The sequence below is a fragment of the Diabrotica virgifera genome, chromosome 2, assembly GCF_917563875.1.
Source record: "Diabrotica virgifera virgifera chromosome 2, PGI_DIABVI_V3a".
In the NCBI taxonomy this organism is placed as follows: Eukaryota; Metazoa; Arthropoda; class Insecta; order Coleoptera; family Chrysomelidae; genus Diabrotica; species Diabrotica virgifera.
In genome coordinates, this window is record NC_065444.1 from 162,062,654 (window position 1) to 162,080,751 (window position 18,098).

Consider the following 18,098-nt stretch of genomic DNA (forward strand, 5'->3'; position numbering starts at 1 on the left):
CAGTTACCATCGTTAGTTATACTAGACCCGAGATAGACAAAGGTGTATCTGGTATTCCTGTAATATGTTAGTCAGTTGAATAGTGTCAAATGTGTCGACTACCATTATTTTTGTCTTAGCTTTATTGATTTTCAGACCAACTTTATTGCTTTCGTACTCAACTCTTTGCAGAAGATCAAACATTTCTTGAATGAATTGTATACGAGGTATATAAAAAATATGAATTTCGCTCAAAAGTAAAATACATAGCTTTAGAGTTCAGATTATTTCAATCAGAAGGATAGAATTGCACATCGAAACATAATTTGTAGTTCTAAACAACTTTCATAATAACAATTGTCAATATTCTGAAAAATAAAGGTACTTTACTCTTGAGCGAAATTTTTTTCTGTCCTCTTGAGCGAAATTGTTTGTTAAATTTTCTTATTCCGCATACGTCTTCCGCCTGATCGGTTATTGTTCGTTTGAATATTTTTCAGTTTTCTTTAATATTCCGTTGACTTTCTTCACTTTATAATTTTTGAAATTTATTGTTTGTTTCGTGTTCGTATTTTTCCTGTATTCCTCCCTTCTTTAGTTTGTATATTGTTATTTTTATATACTCAGTTTAATCTTGTTTTCTTCCTGATCTTACTATTATACATTATGCTACGACTAACATATTATAATGCTGTGATTGTATTTGTGTTTCTCTTCTTGTTTCAATTTTTTTTCTATTACTTTTTTTTAATTCTTTCGTATGTACTAGATAATTTATCAAACCTCTTTTTTCAGATTTTCTAGAAATATTCTAGGTCCAATTTTCTTGTTTCTTTCGAGAATTTGTTTTATAATATGGTCGTTAGTAAATCTTTATTTTTTTCTAAATCCGTATAGTGCTGGATCCTGCGTACCAAATAAAAGTTTATTAATAGCAAACTGAAAATTTGTTTACGGCTTTTAACGGTATCGAGTCGGACAAACTTTGATGTATGGGAACACTGGAACAGAGGAAGTTTTAATTGTTGAAGGTGATAAACGTGTCATTCTGACAAGTTTGTGATTATGAAAACTAGCAGGCTCTTTCTAAGTTTATTCAATAGCCAACATTATAATATACTGAAAAATGTTTGTCCGACAAAAATATTGGGCATTTTAACCAGTCCGACACATATAATATGTCAAATGACAAGAATTATGTTGATAAAATAGCAGTCAGATTTTGGTATGAGAGTTTAACGAAACTGTAAAGAAAACAATTGGAAGTTCTGTCGTACAAAGTTCATGGGAAGTTTTCGTAGTCCGACGTTAGAAACTGTCTATACCTTACAGGTTTAGAACGTCGGACTACGAATACGAAAGCTTCCCATGAATTTTGTCTGACAGAACTTCCAATTGATTTTTAACCTTTCATTAAACTCCCTTGCAAAGATCAGACTGCTATTTATCACCAACATAAGCCCTGTCATTTGATATGTTCTACGTATCGAACTGGTTAAAATGCCTAATTGTTGAACTAGTGGACACCCAACTAGTGGAGTCACTGAAGGTTTTCACCTCCGATGTCGTTGAACCTTCATCGATTTTCATGAAAATTGGTGAGTAGTTAGAAGATACTTCAAGGAACAAAGGTGACACGATGCCAACTTGCGCTTTTACCCTGGGAGTGGATGTCACCCCTTCTCGGGGTGAAATTTTTTTTATTAAAAATAATACCAGAAACCGATAGAGGGGCAACTTCTAAGCAAAATTTGTTATATAAAGTTATTAACATAAACTTTTTGAGTCATTAAATATAAAAGATTTTATTTTTTCTTGAAAAAAATGCATGTTTTAAAGCTGTTTCTCACGTATTACTCAAAAACCATAAGCTATTGTAAAAAAGTTGTTATTACCAAAATTAAAGATAATAAAAAATTTAATACACTTCCCACTTAAAGAACTAAACTAATGGTATTTCAAAGTGAGTTAAGGGTAATTGAATGTATATTTTTTTCGACGAGTACTCAAATCTAAGTATTCAAACTTCTCAAAGTACTTCGGAATACCTATCACATGAGCTCCAGTAGAAGTTAGTAGCATCAAAATTAAGCAAGTTATGATGAAAATAAGAGAAGCCTTTCGATTTTTTTAGGAAAAAGTGAAAAATAAAACATACGCCATTTCCACAAAAATTAAAATTTGTAGTAATCCTCAAAAGAATTCTTTAGGTTAACATAGTTAATGATTTCAACAATTTTAACCGGTTTAGAATGCATATTTTTGAAAAAAAAAGATATAATTTAAAAAATCAGAATTTTTAAAATTATCGTACTTTTCATTTTCTTTTGATAATAACTCCAAAAATACTCAATAAACGTAAAAAATGATATAAAACTAAATTTTAGTTTTTCTGTTCCAAATATTTACCCATTTTACTATTTCCATAGAGTAAAAAATAACCGAGATAGAAACGTTTAAAATTTCAATTTTGCTGCGAGAACCATGTAACCGGAGCCATTTTACCTTATATTTTTAAAAAAGTAAGAGATTTAAAAGACTTAGATCCGACGTTTTTAATAGCTCTTGGAATCAACTTCTAATTAGTTTTTAGGTGAACCTCAGATCTTAAAAATTAACGTTATTTACAAAAGAAACAAACTAATAACATTTTTTGGAAAAATTTTTAAAAGATAAGTTTTAAAAGCTTTTTATTGCATAAATTTTAATACTATCAACTTGTTCGAAGACTTATTTGATAGAGATTTCTAAGAACTTTGACCAAAATGTTTAATAAGTTTATGTTATAAAATGCAACATTTTCCCGGTATTTAAGCTTGAATACTTAGATTTGGGTACTCGACGAAAGAAATATACATTCGATTAGCTATAACTCACTTTTAATTAATATTGAAAGGTTTTTCTAGTAAGGAGTTTATTTGATGTTTTATTAGCCTCAATTTTGATAATAATAACTTTTTTGTAAAAACTTATAGTTTTTGAGTTATTTATAAAAAATCGGTTAAAAACGTGCATTTTTCTCACGAAAAATTAAAATGTTTAATCTGTAATAATTCAAAAAGTTTTGATTTATTTTAATAACTTTAAATAACAAATTTTACTTATAATTTGTCCCTCTGTCGAATTGTGGAGTTATTTTTAATAAAATAATTTTCACCCACGAGGAGGGGTGGCATCCACCTACAGGGTAAAAGCACAAGTTGACACCATGTCACCTTTGTTCCTTGAGATATCCTCTAACCACTCACCAATTTTCATGCAAATCGATGGCGGTTCAACGAAATCGGAGGTAATAGCGCATATCCACCTTTAGTGCAGTCACTGAAGGTTTTCACCTCCGATTTCGTTGAACCTCCATCGATTTTCATGAAAATTGGTGAGTAGTGAGAGGATACCTCAAGAAACAAAGGTGACATGATGCCAACTTGTGCTTTTACCCTGGGGTGGATGCCACCCCTTTTCTGGGGTGAAAATTATTTTATTAAAAATAATACCATTAATCGATAGAGGGACAAATTCTAAGCAAAATTTGTTATATTAAGTTATTAAACATTCTTCTTCTTTTAGTGCCTATTCGTTTCGAATATTAGCGATCATTCTGGCTATAAATATTTTATTAACTGATGCTTTAAATAGATTAGTTGTTGTTGATTGAAGACACTCTTCACTCAAAGTACTAAACTAATGTTAATTCAAAGTGGGTTATGGGTAATTGAATGCATATTTTTTTCGATTATTACTCAAATCTAAGTATTCAAGCTTAAATAACGGGAAAACGATACATTTTATAAAATATATCTGCTAAACACTTATCAAAGTACTTTAGAATACCTAACAAATGAGCTCTAGATGAAGTTAACAGCATCAAAATTAAGCAAGTTATGATGAAACTAAGAGAACCCTTTCGAATTTTTTAGGAAAAAGTGAAAAATTAAACATCCGCCATTTCAACAAAAAGTAAAATTTATAGTAATCCTTACAAGAATTATTTTGTATTAGCATAAGTAATGATTTTAACAATTTTCACCGGTTTAGAATAAGTATTTTTGAAAAAGGATATAATTTAAAAAAATCAGAATTTTTAAGATTATCGTCATTTTCATGTTTTTTTGATAATAACTATAAAAATATTTAATATACGTAAAAAACTGCAAATAACCAAATTTTATTTTTTCTATATTAAATATTATATCTTTCTTACTATTTCTGTAGGGTGAAAAATAACCGAGATAGAAACGTTTAAAGCTTAAATTTCGCTGCGAGAACCATGTAACCGTGGCCATTTAATCTTTGATTTTTAAAAAAGTAAGCGGTTTAAGAGATTAAATTTACTGCGTTTTAAAATCCTTTGGAATTACCTTTCAAACCGTTTTTAGGTTAACCTGATATCTTAAAAATAAACGGAGTTATTAAAAAAAACGGTAACATTTTTTGGAAAAATCTTTAAAAGAAAAAGTTTGAAAAATTTTTGGAGCATAAATTTTAATGCTATTAACTTTTTCAGTATCTCAATTGATAGATATTTCTAAGTACTTTCACAAATGTTTAATAAGTTTATGTTATAAAATGCACAATTTTCCCGTAATTTAGCTTGAATACTTAGATTTGGGTACTCACCGAGAAAAATATGCATTCAATTAGCTATAACTCACTTTTAGTCAATACTAAAAGGTCTTTTTAGTAAGAAGTTTATTTAATTTTTCATTAGCTTCAATTTTGGTAATCATAACTTTTTTGTAAAAACTTTGTTTTTGAGTTATCTATGAAAAATCTGTTAAAAACATGCATTTTTCTTACGAAAAATTAAAAATTTTGATCTTTAATAACTCAAAAAGTTTTGATTTATTTTAATAACTTTATATAACAAATTTTACTTAGAATTTGTCTCCCTATCTAATTATGGGGTTATTTTTACTAAAATAATTTTCACCCCGAGAAGGGGTGGAATCCACCCCCAAGGTAAAAGCGCAAGGTTTTAGCGTGCTATTAATAATCTTTTATTTGATACGCCATAATGTTCTGAAGACTAGATATAAAATACTAAATATTTATTCAAAAAAAACTCTTTAAAATAATAATTTTATATAAAGTTAGGTCATTTTAAAATTTACCAAGAATTTATTGAACATACATAAGTAACATTTGCAGTAGCAGAGTATGTTTTATAACTTTTTTCAGAAACCTACTACCCAAAAATATTGATGCTATTTGAATAGAGATATATTTTAGCTAAATCAGTTCACAACAATAACTTCTTTGGTTTTAAAACATTTTAAGTTGTCCTTAAGGAAGTACATTAACTGTACTGAGACACAGATAAAATAATTAAGGTTATTTGTGCTATAAATCTTAGAGGAAAAACCCAGAATTGTACCGTCGGATTTCAATACGAAGCACGATTTTATTCCTTATGGCTTTTTGGGTACTAAATATAATATCATATTATGAAATAAGCAAAAAAAAAAAGGAAATTCAGAGTAGAATTCTTAGCAACTTTTCTAAGGTACTTTTTTTTGTTTTCACTATACTTTTGTAGATTCCTTATCATGAAAGCTAAGAAACTTTTAAGTGGCATGAACTAGCTGTTTAGGTTATAATTTAACACTCTCAGCTAGGAAACTTTGGTCTAAGTAACCAATAACTAGGTTCAATAGGTACCAAATTGTTTAAAAATAGAACCAATACTCCTCGACCGGTTGTTAAAATGGCATAAGGTAGAAAATCGTCGCAGTATATATGATTTATTTATAAAAGAAATTTCATTTTTTACGCAGATTTCTCTAGTAAACCACACAGTTGTCACATATTTACTCTTCTAGATTTTGTCTTTCAATGCCCTCAAAGGCATCAGGAATATTTCGTGGCTGAACTTCTGTTGTAATCCGACTACAGGGTGTCCAGAAATTCTCCTGACAATCGAAGACCGAAGATGCCTCAAATAATTTTAAGATAATTCAACCCAATTCACATAGTCCGAAAATGGGAGCTTGAGGATGAATAAGGCGCCTTGTACATAATTATTTTTTTTAATATCTCCAGAACGCTTCTATTTAGAAAAACTAAATCTGGTACGCTTATTTATCTTCCGGAGCTAAATTGATTCCATCAATTACGAATTTCTATTACCGGTTATAGGCGTCCGTTTTGGGTAGGGCAACGGTTATTTTATCGCATAACTTTTTTACCTTTAACTTTTAAGCATTTTTTACACTGGATTAATAAATTGTGGGATATTATAGTGATAAACGTACTCTTACTTTAAGTCGACAGGATGCACCATTTTCTAAAAAAATCGAGTCGAAAATTTTTCGATTTTTGAATTTGAAAAAAATTTGAAAAGAATAAAAAAACAAATTGTGTTTTTTACCGACTTAAAGCAAGAATACCTTTTAGTACTAGAATATTTCATAATTTAATAATCTAATGTCAAAAATGCTTAAAAATTAAAGACAAAAGAATTATGTGATAAAATTATAACCGTTGCCCTACCTAAAAGTAACGCCTATGACCAGTACTAGAAATTCCCAATTGATAAATTGGGTTAAATTTTCTCAAAATTATCTGAGGAATCCCCGGTCTTCGTTTTCTGGACGCCCTGTATATAATACTATGCTTGATAGCGTTACCATTACAAAATATATAGTTGATACATATCAACTGTTAAAAACGTCTACCCAGACGAACTATAAAACAATAATTATTTCCACCTACCTCTACCGAAAGTATACTTTTCCGGACCTGATTGTAGGGAGCAAAGTTGTACTTTTCCTCCCTAGGGAGGAAAATATTTTTCCTCCCTAGGGAGGAAAAGTAAAAGTGACGTCATAATATTTCATTCATGAAATATAACTTATTGACGCCCTGTATAATATCTATTTTCTATTACGGAGTATCTATACATTTTAACGTTTATTTATAAAACATCCTGTATTTTGCAGAATGGTAAAAAACAGTAAATTGTTATTTTTATTTAACAATGTTTACATTAATAATTTGACTTATATTTGACAGCTGACAGTTATATTGTACCTACTTGTTGTTTCAGTTCTAATAAATTTTGTTGGTTAGTTACATAAATAAATTAAGTAAAAATGACAAAATGACTTGTTATTTGAGGAAGGTGGAAAAACCATATGTATAACATGGGAGTAAAGTGCCTTTTCCTCCCTTGAATGATTACTGCCCTCCGCTACGCGTCGGGCAGTAAACTTCATTCTCGGGAGGAAAAGTTACACTTTCCTCCCTTGTTATACAAATAGCTATTACAGCATACTTTCACGGCATACTTATAATAATCCAATATTCTTGCAAAAAATATTTGTGAGTAGTTGACTGAGCGCGTAATAACCGCCAAAATAACCCAAAAGATGGAATACATAATAGGTAAATTGTGAAATAAAAAGAGATGAAACTAGCAGAGGTGTAAAATTATCGATAAGAACCCATAAAAATTTACATTACTTTACATACTTTCCCACCTTTAGACGTATCGGAGGAGCATGACGACTATCACTGTGACAGGAGAATTTTATAAAATTCTGCTGTCACAGACATCTAAAGGTGGGAAACTATGTAATGTAAATTTATAGGTTCCTATCGATAATTGTACACCTCTACTAGTTTTATCTCGTCCTATTATACGTCACAACGTATTATGTTTTCCATCTTTCATACCGTTGGTCTTTGGATAATGTTGATGTAAATATTTTATACCAAGAGTTACATGATACTTGTGGTAGAACATTAAATAATGTAGCTCCCATCCAACCGTGTAGTTATAGCGGTCACTTATGATGGTTTGATAATGAAGTAGCCAATAAAATAAGAGCTAGGGATAGCAGCTACAAGGTGTTTAAGAATTCTTTGGGTCAAGAAAGGGATAATAATTGGTTAACTTTTAAAAAAGTTAGAAATAAGGTTGTGAATGTGTTGAAAGTCAAAAAGGAGCCATACTACTTTGATAAAATTGACAGAAATAAAAATAACTCTAAATTAATGTGGAAGACTTTAAGAAAATTAGTTAACAGGAACGGTCGGGATTTTCCAAATAATATAGAATTTGAGTTGTCAGAAATGCGTATGTCATGATAAGGTGGACATTGTAAACAATTTTAATGTGTATTATGTTAATAGCATAGAGGATATAGTTAACAGTATGGAATTACAAGATTCTTGGATTAACATTAATAGTAATTTATATATGCCCTTTACAAAATTTAAATTAATATCACTTTCTGACCTACGACACATCATTAACTCTCTTGATAGTAAGTACAATCCACAAGACGTTCTTTGTAGTAAAATGATTAAAGAAGTATTTGAAACCATAGGTCATGTTATTTTAAATTTAATAATTAATACTTCCCTAGATGGTGGCATTGTTCCTTCTGACTTAAAATAAGTACAGTTGTTCCTATCCCTAAAGTGACAAATACTATTAAGTCGAGCGAATTTAGACCTATCAACATGTTACCGGCTTTGGAGAAAGTATTGGAAAAGGTTGTATACGAGCAAATTCTTGATCACATAGATTTGAACCATATTTTAATTAATCATCAATCCGGTTTTCGTAAGAATCATTCATGTGAAGCGGCTGTTCAACTCTCAATATGTAAATTTAAACAAGAAATAGATAGAAATAATTATACAGTTGCAGTTTTTCTAGATCTTAAACGAGCGTTTGAAACGATTGATAGATACATTTTATTGGATAAGCTAAAAACCTATGGCATTAATGGAGCTGTTCTGAATTGGCTAAGGAACTTCTTAACTGACAGAAAGCAAAGAGTAAAAATCTCTGATGTATTATCCGAAACTGTCAGTTATAACGTTGGTGTACCGCATGGTAGTGTACTTGGACCATTGCTTTTTATATTATATTTAAATGATATAAATTTGTTTCTGGACTATGAATTTATTGACCTTTTCGCTGATGATACCCTCTTGGCTTGTAGCGATAGTTCTATTGAAGGGGGGGTTGACAAAATGAATCACGTTTTATGTTCAGTGTCTAAATACTTAAAACTTAATAAACTTAAATTAAACGTAAGTAAGACAAAAGCCATGATAGTTAAATCTAAATTTAAGTACAGGAGTCTTAATACTAACAATATAATGTTAAACATTGATGGGGAACCAATTGAACTAGTGACAAAAACTAAATATCTTGGTTTTCAATTAGATAATACTCTATCATTCGACAAGCATCTCGAGTATACGTGTAAAAAACTCGCAAAAAAATTGTATTTCTTTACAAGAATTTCTAAGAATTTGTCACTTCAGTCAAGGGTCACTGTATATAAATCGATAATCCAACCTCATTTTGATTTTTGTGCATCCATATTATATCTTTTAAATCTTAACCAACTAGCCAAATTACAAAAATTACAGAATCGTGGAATGAGGATCATTTTACGTACAAGTAGATTAACACCTGTCACATTGATGTTGAATACTTTGCAGTGGTTTTCTGTATCGCAACGTCTTTTTTATTTGACCATGATATTGATTTTTAGAATTGTACATGGATTGGCACCTAAATATTTTCTCGATCTTGTTAGTTACAATTCAGATATTCACCCTTATTTTACGAGAAATTCTAATAATATTTACATCAGCAGAACCAATACTACAGGTGCTATGAACTCACTTCTCTATAAAGGTTTTGATAATTTCAATAAGTTGCCAACGGAACTCAAGTTGAAGACCTCAATTAACATGTGTAGGAAAAATTTAAAGAATTATGTTGCAAATCGTATTTATTGTCTCATGTGGCTCCTAAATGTGTTTTTTAACTGCGTGTAGTTTAATGTAATATTTTGAGTAATGTAGTAGTTTTAATGCTTGTATTGTTATGGAATATTTTAAGTGTTTTTTTTTTGTTTTTTGTTTTATTTTTATTATTGTGACTTGTATATTGTATCTTAATAACACTTTTCTATTGTCAAATAATTTAAATTGTATATACATATTATAAAATATCTCAATTGTAACTGTATATTAGGGTTACCTAATTTTTTTTGAATAGATTCTTCTTCTTCTTTTTTTGAGCTATTTTACCGGTTATTAGCACGATCATCATTGTATACAAACAAAATATACATTATTTGGGAAATGTGCCAATAGAAATGGTTGATAAATCCAAATATCCAGGAACCTGATCAACCAACAATGATCAACCAACAGAAATAAGGGCCAGGATAGAAATAGCAAGAAATACGTTTGTAAAAATGAAAACAATTATCTGCAAAAAGGACCTTAGATTAGAACTGAGAGTAAGAGCTCTGAGATGATATGTGTTTTTGGTACTGCAATATGGACTTGAAAGCTGAACATTAAAGCAAGAACACATAAATAAACTACAGTTATTTGAAATGTAGTATTACAGAAGGATGCTTAGCTTATCATGGGAACAGATGAAAACGAACACGAAAGTATTGAGGGAAATGACAAGTGGCACAAGTGAAAAATTTAAGGGCACACAAGTGAAAAATTTAAGGGACTGCGCTGGTTTAAATACAATTCCATAAAACTCTTCAGAGCGGCGGTAGATAGAGTAAATATAGTGACGATAATATCCAACTTCTGATTGAGATACGGCACTTAAAGAAGAAGTAGAATATATCAGTACAATACATAGTCGAGGAAATGAAGCATTTCGGCTCGCAATTCTTTCGTCCAGCATGGATTTACTTGAAATTTTCGAAGAAGGTAGGGAATAGTCCAAGGATCATTTTCTATATCATGCTGCTGTACGCTAAAACCTCGGGGGTGGTTGCCACCCCATCTCGGGGGCGGAAATATTTTATTACATTTTAACCATGTAAATCGATGTAGAAAGTAATTCTAAGAAAAAAATGTTTTTTACATTTTCTTCGTAAGACTAATATTTTTCGAGTTATTCGCGCTTGAAAGTAAGAGTTTTTCGATGAAAAAATCGACTTTTTTAGAAGGTTTTTTGAGAATACCTCGAAAAATATGCATTTAATCAAAAAAACTGTAAATATCAAAATTGTATCTTTTAGTAACAAAAACCAAATTATTTTTCTGTAATATCTTTAGCTTTTTTCGTCAAATGCATAATTTGAAATATTCAAAGTGAAATAACGGAAAAACTTTGCATTTTTCGAGGAAAACTTGAATAATCTTTTTTCAAGCATACAGATATGCCTTTCAAAATTAATAATAAAAAGTTTCTAGCCTGAAAATAAAGCGACTTATGATCAAAAAAAGGTCGGTACCTGCTTTTCTGTATAAAAAAATCAGTGAAAACAACCCCCTAACTACCCTCCTAATTAAAAATTGGTCTTTGCTTTTCTGTAGTTCCTTTTATATTTGTATTATAAATACACCCAAGAAGTTTGACCTATTTAAAAGGCCTAATTTTAGAAAAATTGGAGTTTAAACAAAAATTTATTTTTTGGAATTTCCCATTTGTCACCTTTTACTTCAAAATATCTCCGAAAATACTGGAGATACGAAAAAAATTATAAACTACTAAATTGTAGCTTTTTTAAGAACTAAAATTCACTTGCGCATAGATTTTCATTATAGTGAACAGTTAGCGAGATATAGCTGTTTAAATCCTCTATTTACTAGCAAACACTCCCTTATTCGAGCCCTTTAAACCCACCCTAATTAAAACTAGGGGATCTTAAGGAATTTAGTTTACACAATCTTATAACTCTTCAAAACCCCTACAAAGTCATTTAAAAAAAAATATCGACAAAAATAAGGGAGCTATGTTTATAAAACAAATTTTTTTTTTCGAAAAATTCGGATAGTCCGCTTATGGATAATTTTCAGTGTATGTATAATACCACAGAACCGGTTCGTATACTGAAGATGACTTAAAAACTATTTGTATGTATATTTGTAAATTCGTATTTCTGTGTAAATAAATGTTTTTGTAATTCTTTAATTCTACTTTTTTTTTCTGTATAAATCTATTAAAATATCTACTTATAAAAAGTGTAATGTTATTAGGGGTGGTTTTTAAGGGTTGAAATATTATGATATTATATCCTAAAGTATAAAACAATCATTATTTAACCAATCAAAACCAAATTTTACCCATATTAAAGTTGACAATGTTTTTATATAATTTTTAAAAATAAGGGGTAGTTTACACCCCTAAAAATAATCAACGCCCTTAAGCATGATATTGAATATGAAGTACAGGGTGAGATTATCCTAATCCCAAATTCTTATGTAAATCGATGCAAGCCGAAATTATTCTTTTAGGATAAGTAAATTTTTTATATATAGCTCCACGGGTGGTTTTAAAAGTTGAAATATTATATCTTAAAGCATAAAACAACCATTATGTAATTAATAAGAAAAAAATGTTGACAATATTAAAGTTTAAAATGTTATTTTATAATTTTTTAGAATTAGGGGTAGTTTTCACCCTTAAAAAACCAAAAGCGTACAACAGCTCAATATAGAAAATAAACTAGATGGTGTAATGAGCCTAATCCCAAATTTTTGTACAAATCGATGCTGGACGAAAAAATTGAGAGGTTTTGCCATTTTTTCAGCTTCATTTTCTCGACTAACAGGACACAAGCTGAATGACCATGACACTAACAAGAACAAAAGACCACGTTTAATTATTTAAGTAAAAACAAAAATTATAAAAAAATCTAAATAATAATCAAATAGGGATTAGAACAGATAATAATTAGGGGAGTGCAATTAGAACGAAATCATGCATTGTTTTGGAAAAATTCAAACAAGCTTATATTTTTCTAAAACTTTTTTGTTAGTTTAAATAATTGTTAAAATAAAAAGTTCTACTCGCAGATTTGGCCGCTAATTGTTTATTAATTGTTTAAACAATAACAATTATTTTGTATAAATAATTTTAAAAATATCGTTGAATTCGTCATTTTACTTTGTACAAATATGTTTCTATTTTGTTTTTGATTATGCTGAATCTGAATATGGCATTACAATTTAAAAATTCTTATACAGAAACTCTTATACAGTATGTCTGCCTAGTTAGGAACCACATGCAAAACTTTTTTATTATCAATTTTACGAAAAAAAGTTATTCTTCATAAAATGCTCTACCTGGTCTAAAATCTTAAGATACAACTAACAGATATCAAACTTTTGCAATTTTATACGAGATATGTAAAAAATATGAATTTTTCTTAAGAGTTAAGTGCCTTTATTATTCACAATATTTTAATTAAAAGGATGTAATTGAACACTGAAACATATTTTTTAATTCCAAACAACTTTTTTTAATAACAATTTTCGATATTGAGAAATATAAAGCTACTTTACTCCTGAGTTAAATTCATATTTTTGACAGAACGCGTATAAAATTAATAAAATTTGACATTTGATGATTGCATCTTAGATAATATACGATGCAGAGTATTTTATAACGAATAACGTTTTTTCGTAAAACTGATAATAAAAAAGTTATCAATAGGTTTCAAGTTACGCAGACATACTGTATAAGAACTAAAAAAAAATTTTTTTGTTGTACATTTATTATTGTTGAAGCTTATTATTAAATGTGTTTTAGGTAAGTTTTATAGAAAAGAGTTTTGATCACTTTGTATAAACATTTTTTTAACTGGTAATTTTCGGTTTTTGTATCACTTTTTGGTTATTTTTCTTAATTTTCTCAAAAAGAAATAGTTTATTTCATTTCTAAAGTAAAATAATTCAGTGCATTTTAAAGATTATATCCTAAGTTTTAAAAAAGCACCTACAAAACTGTAATAAATCTGTTCCAACTTGAGTAATATCGTCTTAAAGTGGTGGTAATTCTGTAAAACTACGAAATTTTCAAAAATTACATATTTTGAGACGTCGTATCATTTGAATTAAATTTTTGAGATTTTTTTTTAGAGAAACATCGTTTAGTACGATGTCTGAAAGATAAGATGTGCAAAATTGAGAGTTTTATAAGAACAATTGTATTAGTTACACATTTTTAAATCATTTTTAAACCCAATTCATGTAAGTCTCAATTTCCGCCCACCCCATACTGTCTATTTATGATTATAGTTTCCCTGAAGATGATAATAATCATTATAGAAAGCTTGGACCTATTTTAAAGAGTTTTCTTTGAGATTGCTGCTGCCAATTTTTATATGTCAAATATAAAATTTTGTTTAAACTTACCTAACTTCTTATCTTCGCCTAAAATTGATTTATCTTGTGCCTCATTTTTAACTGGACTTTCGGATTTACTAGTACGAGGGAAAAAGCGATTATTAAAATGGTCATCTGTAAATGTAGAATGGGACTGTGGAAATCTATCTGGATGATTAAATTGCATTTCAGGAAATTCTGAACGAAAATGCTGACGATTTGAACTTGGTATACGATGATGAAAGCGTTGATCATTAAAATCAGAATCAATAAAATTAGGGCTGTCAAAACTATGCTGATGGAAATGAGGATCATGAAATTGCGACTCATGGAAGTGAGGATCATGGAAATTTGGATCATCGAAGTTACTAAATGCAGCCTCTCTGTATGAGGATTCTTTTGGTTGTCCTAGAATTTGTGCTTGCCTACTAGGTGGTCCAAATTCCACCGCAGGATTTTTGGTTCTCGGAAGAACTTTATGAAGATGATGGTGGTGGTGATGGTGATGGTGGTGAAGGAGGCCTGTTGTTCTTTGATCTGGAATTTCAATTTTATGATAGGATGCCGATGGATTAGCACCTTCTAAGTTATTTGTTTTTAATTTTTCAAACGTATCACTTGGTCCTTTCGCCATTAAAGTAGCAGGTCTTCCTGCATTTTCAGTATCTGCTTCTGGAAAGATGGCATCATCTAGGTTATCCTGTAAAAATATATAATTATAAAATTAACAAGATTGCTCAACCCTAAACTAGAATTTTGTTTGTACTTTTATTTATATAGTATTTGTGTGTACATAGGAAGAAAAGATAACAAGACTGACAGACCAGTCTAAATTTGAAGTCGAACTGTTAAAACATAAATTTCTGTTACAAACAGGAACATTAGTGTGTATGTATTATTCCTTCTTTATAGACCTTCAGCGCTGATTGCGAGCATATCAGTGTAATATTCTATGTCTTGGGCTTACCCCATACAAGAAAGGTAACAGGATATAAGTGCTACGTTTCAACCGTCTATGATTATTAGTGGTTTTACATAAATAAACTTTGTGAAGGTTATGTATGTATATATTGAATTTTATGTATTTAACATTCGAAAAATATCTGCTCAAAATCTACTTTTCACCACAATTACAACTTTATTCGAAAAATATGTGGGTGATAAGATGTGTGTCTAAAAATTTGGTAACGATGTTGTTAGTTTCACGTAAAATACAGTGCCTATGTTAGTATTGACTTGGAATAGTCGCATGTAGAAAAAGTCGATTTAATAGGATTGGCGAATCAAAATTATGTCCAGAATATGGACCAAGATTTAAAATTAATTGCTTTTAATGGTAACATGAAAATTAGCCAGGTATACTACAACATCCAGACGAAGAAGTTGAATACTTTTATGATGATATATATGTAGGTCTAAAGACACAGCCACCCACTTTACAATCTTGTGTGGGGATATTAATGCAAAATTAGGCCTTAAAGAAGACGAAACAGAAACATCACTAGGAAATTTTGGATCTCTAGGTAGGAATGAACGTGGAGAAACACTCTTAGGATTCTTGTTACAAAATAACCTGTTTCAAATGAACAGTTTTTCGTTAAAAAACTACATAGAAGGTGGACGTGGGAAAGTCTTGATGGTAAAACCAGAAATGAAATAGATTACATTATCAGCGACAAAAAACAAATTATCACAGACGTGAGCGTCCTTAATAAATTTATTACAGCAAGTGACCATCGAATGGTAAGAGCCAGAGTAAAAATAGATCTCAAAAAAGAACGAAATTGTTTGAAATAAAAGAAAACTTTGCAAACAAAACTTTAGATGATAGTATATATAACTTAAATGAAAACATAATTAGAGCCAATGAAGAAAGTCCATTAAAGAACGAACGAAAAAATTGTTAAAAAAAGGAAAGAGATAAAAAAATAAGCCCAGAAACTAGAAAACTAATCAAAACTCGAAGTAAAATGAGAGGAAGCGAAAATACTGAAAAACGTGCGTTAACATACATCAACAAGAAAGTGTCAAAGGAAATCAGAAAACACCAAGGCACGTTTAAAACTCAAGGCATGAAGAAAACCATAGAAGAAAACAAAAGTTTGAAACTTTTACGAAGGAAATTGAACAACGGGAAATGCGAAATACATAAATAAAAAAATAAAAAAGGCGAAATAACATCAAACAGAGAAGATTTACTAAATATTGTGTAAGAATTTTTTTGGAATTCCATTAATATGAGAGTCGAAGACAAAATCAAAATAATCTAGGGAAGCGGTTTCAAAGAAAATAATTAACCAAGGCTCCGACATACTACTAGAGATAACCACTAGCACTAGACATGCATCAAGTACTAAGAGAAATAAAAAATGGAAAACCACAAGGTGAAGATGAAGTCGTAATAGAGGCCATTAAAAACGGAGGCCACATTCTTATAGGTAAAATAAAAAATCTCTTCAACTTATGCCTTCATCAAAAGTCGATACCTGAAGAATGAAAAAATTCAGTATAGTCGGTTCGCTAAACTTAGACGCAACTGCCTAGTAGTTTTAGTAGGTATTTTTTTGGTTTTTAACTAATGTTGCCAAAATTGACAAAATTGCTAACTATTTTTTAATTATTAACTATTTAGTAATTATTTTTTGCCAATTTTACGAAATTGGCAAAATTACTTACTAAAATCGTTAGCCAATTGTGTCTGAGTTTAGCGAACCGACTATAGCAATACTTTTGCATAAGAAGTGAGATAAGACAGACTTAGAACATTACAGAACCATTAGCCTGCTAAACCACTTATACAAACTTTTTACAAAAGTAGTGACATCAAGAGTAGAAGAAAAGCTATATTTTTACCAACCAAAAGAACAAGCTAGATTTCGCACAAACTTTGAAACAAGCCACCATCTGCAGGCAGTAAAGTTACTAATTGTGAAGTCAATAAAATGTATTAAGCTCCTTGTACTAGCATTCGTGGATTTTCATAAAGCCTTTGATATGGTAGAGCTGGATAGCATTTTATAAGCTCTAAAGGAATGCCGCATTAACCGTCGTTATAGTACACTCATCTATAATATTTATAAAGAGGCAACAATGAGAGTTAAGATACATGGTAAAACCAAACAAATAAGCATAGAACTCGACGTAAGACAAGGCGACACACTCTCGCCAAAACTATTCATAACTGTTCTGGAATATGCTTTAAGATGCTCAACTGGGACAATAAAGGGACTACAATAGATGGAGAAAAGTTAAATCATCTTTGTTTTGCAGATGACATATTCCTTATAACTGATGACCTAGGAGAAGTAAAGGAAAAGCTAAATGAGTTAGATGGGATCTTCTGGAAAATAGGCCTGAAAATGAACTTTACTAAAACTAAACTTATGAATAATCTGATTCCTAGCGGACAGCCGATTATACTTGAACAAGGAGTAGAACTAATGGAAAAGTGCATTTACTTAGGTCGTGAAATCAGAATTGGCAGAGATAATCAAACGTGCGAAATAAAAATAAGATTAACTCTTACTTGGGTAGCCTACGGGGCGCTTAGAGGCATATTTAGAAGCAGTATACCGATCAGTTTAAATTAAATTAATATTTATTGACGGAAAACTCCATTTTACAATTAAAATTAAAAGTCAAAATTAAACATTGAACACAAGTTAATTTACATTACTTACAATTAAACTAACGACATCAAAAAATTAAAATCTAATTAAAATAATGCATGTCCTTTGGAAATAGTCATGGAATTTAGTGTCAGGCAGTAGCGTCGGAAATTGTCATGGAAATAGTCCTTTTAAAAGCATTTAGTGTGACTCCCATAAAGTCTATATTTGGAAACTCATTTACACTAGAAACAATTCTATTTAAAGGCATATTTTCTGCATGACGTGTATTGCACGATCTAGCGGATAGCAAGGGACATCTTCTCAAATTCCTAGCTGTAACATAAAACTCTATTCGACCCAGAATGCTAGGTGCAAAAATAATACCATTTAACA

At 30.0% G+C, this 18,098-nt stretch overlaps 1 protein-coding gene across 1 annotated transcript in view; it reads right to left on the bottom strand.

Moving 5' to 3' along the window:
* LOC126879697 (uncharacterized) overlaps nucleotides 1-18,098 on the bottom strand; it is a 103,955-nt gene that overhangs the window by 10,876 nt on the left and 74,981 nt on the right. Inside the window, exon 6 of the mRNA XM_050642881.1 lies at nucleotides 14,125-14,794. Coding sequence (XP_050498838.1) covers nucleotides 14,125-14,794 — 670 coding nt within the window. The remainder of the gene's footprint in view (nucleotides 1-14,124; nucleotides 14,795-18,098) is intronic.